Source organism: Orcinus orca, chromosome 4 (assembly GCF_937001465.1).
Source record: "Orcinus orca chromosome 4, mOrcOrc1.1, whole genome shotgun sequence".
Lineage (NCBI taxonomy): Eukaryota > Metazoa > Chordata > Mammalia > Artiodactyla > Delphinidae > Orcinus > Orcinus orca.
The window spans coordinates 111,700,603-111,715,559 of record NC_064562.1 but is presented as its reverse complement, the minus strand read 5'-3'; the positions used below and the strand labels follow the sequence as shown (position 1 = coordinate 111,715,559).

Here is a 14,957-nt window from a genome sequence, read left to right as displayed (position 1 = left end):
TCCACTTATAGGAGGTAACTACAGTCTTCAAGTTCATTGAGACAGGAAGTAGGAGGGCTGTTTCCAGGGGTCTGGGAGGAGGTGGGAATGAGAAGCTTTTGGAAAATTACAGGTTCTGCTCTCTTCCCCTTCCCTCACCCTGCCTTGGTTGGTCCAGAGCCAGGCACTGTGTGTTTACCAAAGCTCTCCAGGGGATCCTCATGTGCGGCCAGAGTTCACAAGACCCGGTGACGTCCAACAACCCTCTGGGCCAGGTGACCATGTGTAGGGGCCACAGGCATGGCCTGAGCTCTCAGGAACAGCCCGCTGGGCTGACAATTCCCTTCACAGTGAAGGGTAGGCCGCCCTAGAAGTGTCACAATTAAAGCCTCTAATTTTGGAACAGAGGAGTTATTGAAGAGAAGAGCGATCCTGAACTCTCAGAAATGGTTCTTACTTCTCCCACGCTGCCTCTTTAGCTAGAGACATCTGCTTCCATCCCCGCAGGACGCAGGGATCCTGAGGCCCTCTGTTTCCTTGAAACCAGCCTGCTGACTCGAAACAGCTTTTGCTTGTCTGCCATTTGATTTGATGGAAGAGTGCTCTACCCGGGGGGACAAAAATGAGGACCGTGAGCTTTGCAAATAAAAATAACTAAATTAAGGGCTCACATTTTTCCAGCCACACTTGTGAACTTGAGGCCCATGTCTGCGATGACATGTATGAATGAGTACTGCGGACATCTCTATACCCTCCGTCCTAATTTCTTTTTGTTTTTATCTATCTATATTTCTTTCTTTCTTTTTTTTTTTTGGCTGTGCAGCGTTGAATGCGGGATCTTAGTTCGCTAACCAGGGATCAATCCCGTGCCCTCTGCAGTGGAAGTGTGGAGTCCTAACCACTGGCCCGCCAGGGAATTCCCTCTATCTTTCTTTCCATCCATCTACCTTTCTACCTATCTACCAATTAAAATGCTTACTGCTCATCCACGGTGAAATGTTTACTTTTGATTTTTAAAAAATTTTTGTTGAAATATAGTTGATTTTCAATGTCGTGTTAGTATCAAGTATACTGCAAAGCGATTGTTTATATATGTATATATGTATAGATATATATTCTTTTTTAGATTCTTTTCCATTATAGGTTATCACAAGATATTGAGTATAGTCCCCTGTGCTATACAGTAGGTCCCTGTTGGTTATCTATTTTATTTCTAGTAGTGTGTATATTTTAATCCCAAACTCCAAATTTATTACCCCCCACCCCAGATTTTAAGGATGAAAAGTGGCTTCATAAAGCCTGTCCCCAACCTTCTCATTACCTCTCCCCATTTCCTCTTACTTTTGGGGCATGTAGGAGGCTCTGGTCTCAGACAGTGAAAGGGAAGATGGATGAGTTATAAACTCTTCCACGGTCTGTTTCAACTCTGATGTTCTAAACTCTGCTCCTTCTAAACAAGAAACTCTTTAATTTTTAACCTGGGGTTTCTTGAATTCTTAAGGTAATGTGTCTTGAAGGGGTCTATATACCTAAAAAGCATAAAAACTTTAAATTTTTAACCTGGGGTTTCTTGAATTCTTAAGGTAATGTGTCTTGAAGGGGTCTATATACCTAAAAAGCATAAGAATCTTCTCGGAGGTCTGTGAGTTCTTCCGTTTTTGGTGGTGAAAGCATCTGGTGTATGGTAGGTGCCCAGCGCGTGGTGATTTCGCTGAACTGCCAGTTTTTTTGTGGTGGAAAATTCTCCTGTCCTTCCACGTCAAGGAGGTGTCTCTCCTCTTCCACTCTTTGTGGCTGAGGAGGGAGGCAGAAGAGTTTACGAGGGAGTTGGGATCAGAACAGGAAATTCCTGTGAGGGCCACTGCATTACATGAATTGAAGTAAAACATGGTCTTCTAAAGTAAAACAGCCTCCAAACACCTTTGCTCTAAACTTCCCGTGATGGTGCCCCGTAAACTTTGATGTCGAAGTACATTATGTAAGAACGTTTTTCTCTTACATATATAATGTATGGGCAGAGCCAGGTGGATAATGGTTTCCCGGCAGAGCTTTCACAGGCCAGCAGTGATGCAGGTGAACGGTCCCATGCATGCTGGGGAAGGGGATGGGCGTCCATGAAAGAAGCGGGGGCCCGGGGAACAAGCCAAGTGTTATCTCATTTAATCCTCCAAAACTTCCCAGGCATGAAGTATTCTTATCTCCCTCTTACAGATGAAGACAACAGGCTGGAACAGTTTAATAGCCTGCCCGGTAAGGCTGTAGCCATGTGGGAGGCTCCCACAGATTTGGGGTCCAATCCTGCTTTACCACTGACTGATCATGTTACCTCGGGCACATTGGTTAAATTCACAGCCTTAAAGTTTCCTCTTTATCAGTAAAATGGGACAATGGTGGTACCTTCCTGGGACAGAGCCTGCAGGCCAGTCCCTTCTCTAGAATTAAAACTGTGCTTTCATGATTTTTTTATTCTAAATTTTTGGGATTTTTCTTATTTTAATTTTTTATACAAATTTTAAAGGTCGCTTTCCATGTACAGTTATTATAAAATATTGGCTATATCCCCATGTTGTACAATACATCCTGGAGTCTACCTTACATCCAATAGTTTGTACCTCCCACTCCCCCACCCCTATATTGCCTGTCCCTCCACCCCACTGGTAACCACTAGTTTATCCTCTGTATCTGTGGGTCTGCTTCTTTTTTGTTGTATTCACTCGTTTGTTGCATTTTTTAGCTTCCACTTATAAGTGAGATCATACAGTTTTCGTCTTTCTGTCTGACTTACTTCACTTAGCATAATGCCTTCCAAGACCATTCGTATGGCTCCAAATGGCAAAATTTCATTCATTTTCATGGCTGCGTAATATTCCATTGTGTATGTATACACCACATCTTCTTTATCCATTCATCTGTTGATGGACACTTAGGGCCTTCCATATCTTGGAACTTGTAAATAATGCTGCTATGAACACTGGGGTGCATGTATCTTTTCAAATTAGTGTTTTTGATTTTTTTCAGATATATCCCCAGAAGTGGGATTGCTGCATCATACTGTAGTCCTATTTTTAGTTTTTTGAGAAACCTCCGTACCGTTTTCTGCAGTGGCTGCACCAATGTATATTCCCACCAACAGCGTAGGATGGTTCCCTTTTCTCCATACCCTCACCAACATTTGTTGTTTGTGTTCTTTTTGATGATAGCCATTCTGACAGGGGTGAGGTGATATCTCATTGTGGTAAAACTGTACTTTTTGATGTGGAATGGCCATCAACATTAAACGCTGCCTTTCTCATCTTGCCTTGTAGCAAAGTGTGCCCATGACTACATTTTAGCAAATATGATAAGAGCAAATAGCAAGAACATCTTCTAGCACCTGTCCTTAAAAGGCAGCTGGCACATGGCCATTGCTGCGGTTACTTCTCCCTTCTCTTCCTTCTCCTCCTTTCTTGTTCCCTAACCTTTCCTGCTGGCTGCAATGTAGTCATGATGGCCGGAACTGGAGCAGCTATTTTGGACTGAGAAGATGAGTCTCCAACATACACAGGGTGGCTTTGGTGCAAGGCCCTGTGTCTCACAGGTATCCTCTGATTCCCTGGCTTATCAGGAGGAATAATCCACTCGACTTGGCCAGCCTGAGTTGGGAAGGCAAAAGACCCTCTGGAATGGCTGCTTTGTTCGTGCCCTGCAGGGCCAGAGCAGGTTCAGAGGGAATAGAAAATGAGGGGCTCGTCTTTACTCCCCCAGGTTTAGCTGCCTGACCTGGTACTGTACTTGGGAAGCCGGGTCCAAAGGCTGGAGTTTGTCCTGATAACCATATCTGAGCACTCCCAGTGGAAACCCACTTCCTTCCCCCCAGGAAATGATGGGCTCAGGTGCACTAGTTAACACAGACACAGAAGGGAAGGTCCAGCTGCAATCTTCTCCAGCATCCCTCCCTCCCGTCCATCTCTGCTGCTTCGCCAGCCTGCCTTTTCACTGCCAGGGGCTGTTTGGAGAGGACATGGGGTTGGAATTCCTATTTCAGAGACTTTGCTCCATCTTTGGGGCTGGCACAGAGTTTCTCAGAGTGACTTTTTCAAAAACAAAAATCAGATGAGGTCACTTCCATGCTTAAACCTATCCACTGCCTTCCCATGGTAATTAGGTAAAATTTGAAATCGTTTCCTTGTCTGAAAGACTGATTATTTTTGTTGATTCTCACCACCGCTCCCTTTGTTCTTTTCTCACTTCCTCAAAATCAGCAAGTTCTTTTCTGCCTCAGGGCCTTTGCACTTGTGACACCCTCTGTCTGGAATGCACTCCTCAACATTTAGTCTCAGGGCGCCCTCTCCAGACCAGTGGTCATTGCTTCAATATTCCCCACTGATTTCCTGCATACTTATCATAATCCATACTTATTTCGTTAGCTTATCTGCTTGTTTGTATACTGTCTGTCTCTCGAACCAGAGAGTAAGCCCCACGAGTGCAGGGACCTTGTAGGGCAGGGAGGGTGATGCTCATCTCATAAAACTCTTGTACACATGAGACGTGATGGTGCGTATGAACCACCTGGCACACAGAATTTTTTGGGGGTAATTATGCTCTAAACATATGTTTGAAATCTAATTATTCATCTTTTATTTTATTTCCCATGTTTTATCTCACAGAGATAGAGACTGCCAAAAGATCAGGGAGGCATTCAGGAATGCATTTATCTCTAAGGACCCCTGCAGTGCGACAGAGGAAGACTACCACCCACTGATGAAGCTGGTGAATCAAATGGTGCCTTGTGACAAGGTAACTGGGTCAAGTTATGGATTTGAAAACTGAAGATAAAAGTCAAAGGGAAGAGGTCGTGGGACCACTTTTTTTTTTTTTTTTTTTTTTTGCGGTACACGGGCCTCTCACTGCTGTGGCCTCTCCCGTTGCGGAGCACAGGCTCCGGACGCGCAGACTCAGCGGCCATGGCTCACGGGCCCAGCCGCTCCGCGGCATGTGGGATCCTCCCAGACCGGGGCACAAACCCGTGTCCCCTGCATCGGCAGGCGGACTCTCAACCACTGCGCCACCAGGGGAGCCCATGGGACCACATTTTGACCAGGATGAGGGAAGAGGAAAATCTGTTTATTAGGATGTAGGCATGGTTGGTAGGGAGGGAGCTTGGGGTCCATTGGGAGACCAGGATGTCATTGGGATTTAGAACATCTGGGGACTGGAGGTAAGAGAGAGAACTGGGGACAGAGAAAGAGGAAAGGAGAGTCGGCCAAAAATCAGGCAAAACAAACCTAACACAAACCCCAACCCAATCCAAACAAAAATAATCCACCTTATAGAACTGCAAAACTCTCCCTAACCTCCGATGATGACGATGAGGACAATGCCATTTTGCATTTGCTGAGGGCCTTTTTTTGCTTCCAAATGACTTTCTGAACCTTTATCCTGTTAGGTTTTCACAGTATTTCACAGTATCCTGTTAGTATTTCACACTATTTCACAGGAATAGGTAGGTCAGACATCAGCAATCCCATTTCACTAGAGAGAAAACTGAGGCGTGGCAAGTTTAGGTGACCAGTGATTACTCAAGTTTGATGGTCTTGAAAGTGACCAGTTGAAATGTAAATGGCCCAAGATTTAGAGCCATAGAGGCCTGGGTTTTAATACATTAATTATACTGGAAAAGGTCTGTAATGGAGTGCATCCTTTCTAAAGTCAGTGTTTAAAGTGAAAATTCAATGTGCCCCAAATCATCTTCACGAAGCCCTTAAGACAGCCACACATTACAGTCTCCTCCCATTGTTAGAGCTGGAGCGACTATGGAACTCCGGGGTGTACACCAAGCCCAAAGCCCAACACAGCGTAGCTGCTGGTAAATCATCACCAGGGGACACTGGCTGAATAAGTGACTGCCCACAGACACGGGACAAACACCTTATTTGCACTGTCTCATTTCATCTCAGCATCTCAGGACTTCCTTACAATTATTATCAATACCTTTTACAGATGGGGAATGTGAGACTTAGCAATTCTTTGGCTGTCCAAGGTCAGACAGCCAGTGAGCAATGATGCTGGGTTTCATAAGGCAGCATGACTCCAGGGCCCCGGCTTCAAACCTCCACTGCCTCCTACTAAGAATGAATAGATCCATGGAGTAGAAGATTGTTCTGAAATTTGACTTTCTGCACCTTTACAAGGGACCCTGCAAAAACTCACTATATTTGTTCTTTTCCTTTTTTTGTAAGGGGATAGGGGAATTTCGGGGAAAAAAGCAGGGGTTATGGAGCTGTTTAAGAATCAAAGGGCACTTCTCCCAGAAAATAGCACTTAGAAAAAATTGTTTTGCCGAGAACTTTAAGAATTTGGGACTACCTAATGCCTCCCCCAGATGTGTTTGGAGCTTAGGTTTATTATAAGATTTTGATCAGTGGCTTTGAGACTTTTTTCCCTGCAATCCAGAATAATAACTTCACTTTACATCATGACCTAGAGAACACACACACACACACACACACACACACACACACACACACACACACACACACCCTCCACACATGTACTCTCTCTCATTCTCACACACAGAGATCCGTGAAACCCGCAACACCTACTCTTACTATAGGTGATTTATTCTGATGTTTCCTATGTTTTCTTTCATTTAAAAAGATGCAAATTCGGTGGAGTTTTTTTGACTTAGTAAATTGATCTCAATAATAGATTGTCTTTATTCTCTCTTAGACAGTCTTTTGGAGCAAATCCAAGGAGCTGGCGCACCAGTACACGAAGGTCCAGCGAGATATGTTCACCCTGGAAGACACGCTGATGGGTTACATTGCGGATGACCTTAACTGGTGCGGAGTTGCAGGCTCTTATGGTGAGGATCTGGTCCACTTGGGGTCGCCTGGGGACGTGCAGGGTGCAGGAGCCCTGAGCTCTGCTAGGGATTCCAGAAGATAAGTGTTGAGGAAGGAGCCACAGGAGCCCACCCTGATGGCATCTATACCCTTAATGACAACTCAGGCTCATGTAAAACAGAATTCTGTAGACCAACTCATGTTTTCTAGAAAAATTGACTTTAGAGTTTAGGGCTGTTCATGCTTCCTGATTCCCTCCTTTCTGAGTGCAAGAGTAGCCTGCTTCTGAATTGTTGGTGTTTTACTTTCTCTAAGGGCATCATTCAGGACCAAAGAATTCTAGAACAGAATGAGGACTCCGAGGGAACCAGGCCAAAGTCCTTGTTCCACAGAACAGCCATAGGGACCACATGCTGGGCTTCTCTGGGTCTAGGGCCAGTGTGTGGCTTTGCCATTGATCAGAAGTCACCTTCCTTGCCCAGAAAGACCCAGAACACCTCACTGTGGGGAGATGTTTTCTACTGAGAAAGCCTGATTGAGCTCATTTCACTTCTTTTTTTCTCTTTTTATTTATAATGTGGATATTTTTACTTTATATAGTTTTATTCTTATTTTTATTGCTTTTGACTATTTAAAAAAACTTACTGTAGTAGCTTCTTCAACCCAGATTTGCATTATTTCCAATTACAAAAAAGATGTACTCTTTTTTTTTTTTGCGGTACGCGGGCCTCTCACTGTTGTGGCCTCTCCCGTTGCGGAGCACAGGCTCTGGACGCGCAGGCTCAGCGGCCATGGCTCACAGGCCCAGCCGCTCCACGGCATGTGGGATCTTCCCGGACCGGGGCACGAACCCACGTCTCCTGCATCGGCAGGCGGATTCTCAACCACTGCACCACCAGGGAAGCCCAAGATGTACTCCTAATCGAAAAATACTTGCATATACAGAAATGCATCAAAGTAAAAAGCAAAAATTCCAGTTCCCCCACTCCTCAATTTTCATGCTCCTTCCCAAAGGGGGACTGTTGTCAACAATTTGGTACATACCCTGCATTTCCCTGCGCTCACATAAATACATACAGATCTTCCTTATGTCCCCATAAACCCATCATAAATTGAAAATATCATAAGTCAGGAATGCGTTTAATCCACCTAGCGTACTGAACATCGTAGCTTAGCCTAGCCTACCTTAAATGTGCTCAGAACACTTCCATTAGCCTCTAGTTGGGCAAAGTCACCTAACGCAAAGCCTATTTTATAAGGTGTGGAATAGCTTGTGTTATTTGTTGAATACTGTACTGAAGGTGAAAAGCAGAATGGTTGTCTGGGTGTAGAGTGGTCGTAGGTGTCTTGGTTATTTACCCGCTGGCTGGCGTGGCTGCCTGGGGGCTGTGGCTCACTGCCGCTGCCCAGCATCGCGAGAGAGGATCAGACCCCATATCACCACTCTGAGAAAAGATCAAAATTCAAAAGTCAAATTATGGTTTCTACTGAATGCATATCGCTTTCACACTGTCAAAAAGTTGAAAAATCCTAAACCCAAGCATCGCAAGTCGGGGACAGTCTGTATACTTGAAATGTACACATACTGTTTTGCAACTTGCTTTATTCATTTAAAATTAGTAGGTATAAATACAGCCATATCTTTTGAAAAGGCCTCATCTTATGTGCTCTATGGACATATCATAATTTATCTGAACAACCTCCGATTGCTGCACACTTAGGTTTTTCAGATGTTTTTGCTGTTACAACCACCATCGCAAGGAGCGCTTTTGTACACGCACATGAGTGCACACACACACAGGCATGCTTGTGGAAGTATTTCTGAAAGATAAATGACTACGGGTGGAATTTCAGTGTGGAATAAATTGTGGTGGAAAGTGACAAATTGTTATGCGAAATGTGGTAACAATGTATACTCTCAAAATATATGAGATAATCTGTTTACCCAGACCCTCACCAACACTGGACAATAATACTTTAAAATGTCTTGCCATTTTGATAAAGAAATAATACCTCGGCTCATTTTTGCATTTCTTTTGCTGTGAAGCTGAGTATATTTGTATATTTAATGGTGGATATTTATTTCTATTGTAAACTGGCAGTTCATATATATTAATCCTTTTTATTGGGATGTCTATTATTTTCTTATTTATAGAAGTTCAATATAAATTAACAATAGTGGCTACTACTTATGGGCCGTTGTTCTATGTGCTGTATGAATATTCACCCATTTAATCCTTCACAGCCCCTGTGATGATCTCATTGTACAAAGGAGGAGTCTGAGGCACAGGGCTGTTAAGTAAGTTGCCGGCTAGTGAGTGGCAGAGCTGGGAGAGACCCACGATTACTGGCTGTAGAACTCGTGTTCTTAACCACGTGTCATCCTGCCTGTTTTCTGGCACAAAGGTGGCAAATCTATTTTTCTCAGTTTCTGTTTTTTTTCTAATACTGTTTATATTGTCTTTTGCCACACAGAAATGCAACAAACCTGTCTATCCTTTCCTATTTGGCTGTTGGGTTCCATATTTTGCTTAAATTTTTCTTACTCAAGATTGGAGAGTTTTCTATATTTTCATCTAGTGGTTTTATTTTGTAACTTTTCAATTAATCTTTAATCCAGACACTTTGCACCTAGAAATATGGCATATAAATATATCTCTCCATTTACTCTTTTTCTTTTTGGTTAACTTTTATAGTTTTTACCATATTTCTTGCTTTCCTTTTTAAATTTCCCTTATTGCAAGTTAGCTTTTCAAGGTCATTCATTTAACCCTTTTAGCTTAAATGTATTTCCTGTAAACTTTGCTTTTAGTTTTATTTTTCAATATACCACGTCAGCTTTTTCTTAGAAAAGATTGGAGAAATAAAGAAATCTATTTCTCATCAGTTTACCTTTCAGAGTTCTTTATTTTTGCTTTCTATTCAACTGAATCCTGTATAGGTTGTTTTATTCTGTCTACTTCCTTCTCCTTTGGCCTCAATTTTTATTGATTTTAACCTCTTTTCCTTATTTTGTTTGCTGTCTTTCTGGTTCCTAATTTTTATATTTTAATTGTTCTATTGTCTGGCTTAAACAATTTTTCCTTAATTTTTTTCTACCTTGGTTTTGCCTTGTTTACTTGTTTTATTATGAAAGTCATAGTTTCTGTTATAAGCTTCTAATCTCTCCCTTTTTTTAACTTCTTATTCTGCTTTTTTTATATACTTAATTTATCTTACTTTATTGTAAAATTTCTCTCCCTTCTTTTTCTCTGTGATGTTCAAATTTTATTTAATGGGCAGGTGGCAAGGGGGAGCATCCTTGTGGGGAGAGGGTAGGTGAAACTCAGAGACTTCTCTCCAGATATGGTTGTGAAGATAAAAGAGCTTTATGTTCATGAAAACCTATGAACAGGGGCACCCTTGTAGCACCTTACAAAATTATGTTCATTTCATCATCGTCAACAGTTTTGCATCTATTGGAGATGATTCAAATTTATCTTTTGACTCTGCAGTAATTATTTACATCTGTACATGGATTTTTTTTTCTAATTTGTGCTGTTTTGTTTTTAATGCATTTAATTATTATAAAAAGTCCCAGGATTACTTCCTCATCCCCGGAAGTGTTTCTGATCTAGAAATTTCTTTCTGGTCACTGGCAGTCAAGCCCACGTCTGTGGTTATATTAGTTTCCTGTGGCTGCCGTAATGAGGTACCACATATTGGGTGGCATTAAAACAATAGAAACTTATTTTCTCATGGTTCTGGAGGCTAGAAGTCCTAGATCAAGGTGTTGGCTGGGCTGTGCTCTCTCTGAAGGCTCCAGGGGAGAGTCCTTGGCCTCTTCTAGCTTCTGGTGTTTGCTGGCAACCCTTGGTGTTCCTTGGTTCACGCCAGTCCCTGCCTCCATCTTCACATGGCTGTCTTCTCCCTGTGCGTCTTGTGCTTGTCTGTCTCTGTGACCAAACTTCCCTTTCTTATAAGTAGAGCAGTCTTACTGGATTAGGACCCACCCACCCTAATGATCTCATTTTGACCTGATTACATCTGCAAACACCCTTTTCCAAAAAAAAGATCACGTTCCCAGGTACTGGGGGTTAGGACTTCAACATATCTTTTGGCGGTACACGATTCAACCTATAACAAAGTGGAAGTAGAAAGATGGGTATTTGTGCAGGGTCAGCTGTACGCGTACCCACAGCAGAAATAGGTGGCTGCTGCATGCCTGACCTCTGGGACACCAAGAGAGGGTTCCAGGGCTTCTCACCCCACACTTCCCCTACCTGCTGGATGAGGCAAAGTTGAGGTGAGACAATCCCAGACTCTGCCTTCATTCTCACTCCATCCTCCTCTGGCATACCCAATCTGTCACCAACCTAGTCATTTACCTAGCAGTTCATCCTTTCTTTCTTGTGGCTGTTACAATTGCCTGAATCCAGATCACTAATGCCCCCTCCTTTCTTGCTGGACTGTTGTCGGATCCTAACTGCTCACCCCTGACCCCTTTATGTCAGCCTCCGTCTGGACACCACAATGGAATTCTTTCTGTCTCTTACTTAAAACCCAAATAGCTCTGTTTGCCTCTAAGATACAGTCGGAATTCCTTGGCCTGGTCTGGCCTTTGTCTTTCATATGCCTCATCTTCCATCTATCCCCTCCTTATCCCTTCTACTCTGGCGGTACAAATCTAAACCCGGTGCCTTTGCACATGCTCTCTCGGCATGGAGCCCCTTTCTCTAGCGCGTCTGTCTGAAGACTTCTATTCATCCTTCAAAACCAAGTTCAACGTCAACCTTCCCACATGGTGCTGCACACCACCCCCAACCCAAGTTGCTCTTTCTCTGAATTATTTGATTATAGTAGATTATGTGACCTCTGAAGGCAGGGACTTTATCTAATTCATCTCTCTATCTCCAGGGCCTAACACTCAATAAATGTTTGTGTAGTCAAATGCAATGGATAAAGCAAATGTGATATATATATATATACATATATATATATATATACACATATATATGTATATATATATGTACGTACATATATATGTACGTATATATATGTAAATACACACACACAATGGAATATTATTCAACCTTTAAAAAGAAGGAAATCCCATAATTTGTGACAACACTGTGAAACTGGAGAACTTTATGCTAAGTGAAATAAATCAGACAGAAAAAGACAGATACTGCATGGTATCACTTATATGTGGAATCCAAAAAAAAAAGGTGGAACTCATAAAGACAGAGTAGATAAGTGGCTTCCAGAGGCTGGAAAGTGGAGGAAATAGGGAGAAGTTGGTAAAAGGGTACAAATTTTCATTTATAAGACAGATAAGATCTGAGGATCTAAGGTGTAACATGGTGACTATAACTGTTAACTCTGTATTGTGTAATTGAAATTTGCTAAGAGAGTAGAACTTCAAAGTTCTCATCAAAAAAAAAAAAAAAAAAGAATATGAGGTGATAGACATATTAATTAACTTGATGGAGAATATTTTCACAATGTATATGCATATCAAATCATTACACTGTACCATTTAATTATCTTACAATTTGATTTGTCAATTATACCTTGATAAAAAAATTAAAAAAAATAAATGCTGGTGCGTTAAAGCAGATATCCTTGGAAGAAGTATCACAGAAAATATGTGTTCGTGCCTTATGTCTGTGGTTCCTCACTGACAGCTAAGCCTGTCTGGATGGGGCGAGTGTAGAAAGACTCTGAGGGCATCTGAGCCTAAGGGTGTGGAGACAGAAGGTGGTGGGGGAGGAAATTATCTCTAATTCTTCCTGGAAGCGGAAATAATACAGGGGGGCTTGTCTCTGTCAGATGAACTTTTGCTGTAATTTCCCAGAATGATGACTCAAAGCTGGTCACTGTGTTCCTGTCTGGGATTTGGAGGGTAAGGTAAGGACTTGGAAGGGATTCAGGGGGCACTTAGTTAAATTGGGTTGAGATGTGTCCATTTTCCATCCTCCATCTTGGCGAGGATGCCACCGGAAAGCAGCTCCACTGGGATCCAATAGCCCGCGAAGAACAGAGATCAATTATACCTTTTCTTTTCCACTTTAATTACTTTTCTGTAAACTATGTCTTTTAGAAATGAACTATCAATCTTGTCCACACTGGAAGAAAGACTGCAGCAACAACTTTGTTTCTGTATTCTGGGACTTGGTGTCCAAAAGGGTAAGTACCACAAGTGAAATTCTAGAATCTTGGAGACCAAAGAGCTTAAGAGGTCATCCAGTAAGTGGTTGGTTTTAATGCACTTTGGGTCACAGGTCATTTTAGAAACAGAAGTTTAGTATTCTTTCCTCAGAAAAATGTTCATAAGCACATGCTAGAATATTTTCATGTGTAATTTGTGGGCATTCGTGGAAGGTCGCTGAGCTCTATTTGAAGACTTCTTGCTCTTATCCATTTTTTGGCTTTGGTTGCCCATCTATGGGTTTTTTTAATCCTCTGATCCTGGTATTGGCCAATCTTAGGTTCCTGGGACAGTCTTAATGATCTACATTTGCAGACCGTTTACCGTGTGCCAGGCACAGTCCTCAGGTCTTTACATGGATTAAAATATTTTATCCTCACCGGGACCCTATGAAGTAGGCACCATGAGTATCACGTCCATTTTCTAGGTGACAAAATGGAGGTGCAGGTAAATAAGCCTTCTACTAAATGTACACAGTAAGTGGCAGATCTAGGTGTTTATCCAAATTGTCTGACTCCAGATCCAGAATCCAGGCTGGGAAATACCATCCTCCCGGCTATCTGTTTCTGACCTCACTCTAAGCTGCCTTTGTACATATTTATTTTTCTTGTAAGTTGCTTATTTTAAGCGGACTAGGGGAAAAAAGGGAAAGAAAGGAAGAAAGGAAAGAAATGAATGGGAAACATGGGAGAAAATGAAACTACACTACTTAGAATTCTCCAAAATTAAACTCAGACATCGGAGGAGCTGGGCGAAGTGAGAACTCACATATGTTAAGTGCATATTCATGACAAGTCCTGGGCCAGTTGTGTCACCTGCGTCATTTTGTTTAGTCATCACAACAGGTGGCACGAGAAGGTACAAATGTCCATGTTCCAGGTGAGGAAACTTAAGAGGCTAAGTGACTCATTCAAAGTCAATGGTCTAGTGAGTAGCAGAGCTGAGAGCCTTACCTACCTTAAGGAGATTCAGGTAAACCCTAGTATGGTTTACCTGAATGCATTCCTTTAACAAATATTTGTAGAGTACCTACTACGTGCTGTGAAAATCAGAGGCACTGCAGAGTTTTTGGTTGTCGTTGTTTGTTTGCTTTTTCTGAGAATAGTTTCTATTTATGTTATCAGTCTGTGATCTGTTTGGTGGCAGTGCTGTTGCTGAAAACGTTGAAAGCCAAGTCACATTTTGTATGTGACAAGCACCTACTTGTGTTCCTCACACTGTCCTTGGGGCCAGGAGCACAGGAAAATGAAAGAAGGTGCTCTACCATTGTGAACTCCCCTGGGACTGCACCTTTATCTTGGCCAAGTTCTCATAGATAGATGGATGTAAATGGGCTTCTTTCATCCGACTTGATCTTTTCTTTTTCTGACACCAGAGGCAGTGCTGCTTGGTGGTTTGGATCCCCCCGCCCCCTCCGTCCCCCCCCAACCCCCCACCAGCTCATTTCCTTGCTTCCAAGTGACGTGACCTTGGGGCAAACTCATCCAAGATTTACTCTGCAGGGGCTGTTGAGACTTACATAGGACAGGGTTAGTGCTTGGCACCCATCTGTTGGGTTAGCACTTGTGACTGATAGTAATCGGGCCTCTGTTCTCTGCTCATCACCCCCAGGAGAAAGACCGACACCGCACAGAGTTTTCACAATTCCCTTTCAAATTGTTCAGTAGTGTTTTATCTCCTGCGGAGTAAAGGCTGGATTCGTTGGCAAAGCGTTCATGGCCCTCTGTGAACTAACTCATCTACCTAGCTTCAGCATCCACCGACGTTTTCCCCCAAACATCACTCCTCTCGCAAGCTCCTGGGCCTTTTGGTTTGTGTCTGCCTCGACCTCTACCAGGCAGAATCCGATTCATCCTTCAGGACTTGGCTTCTGCTGTCCTGGGTTCTTCCATACTCTCCATCGCAGAGTATTTGGACTTCTTGCCTCCCCTTTCCCTTGCCTCTTCTCCATGCGTGGATTCTCC

General features: G+C 42.8%; 1 protein-coding gene across 1 annotated transcript in view; it reads left to right on the top strand.

Annotated features, from left to right (window-relative positions):
• CD38 (CD38 molecule) overlaps nucleotides 1-14,957 on the top strand; it is a 41,712-nt gene that overhangs the window by 15,637 nt on the left and 11,118 nt on the right. Inside the window, exons 2-4 of the mRNA XM_004282542.4 lie at nucleotides 4,626-4,755; nucleotides 6,688-6,823; nucleotides 12,886-12,971. Of these exons, the coding sequence (XP_004282590.2) occupies nucleotides 4,626-4,755; nucleotides 6,688-6,823; nucleotides 12,886-12,971 (352 nt within the window). The remainder of the gene's footprint in view (nucleotides 1-4,625; nucleotides 4,756-6,687; nucleotides 6,824-12,885; nucleotides 12,972-14,957) is intronic.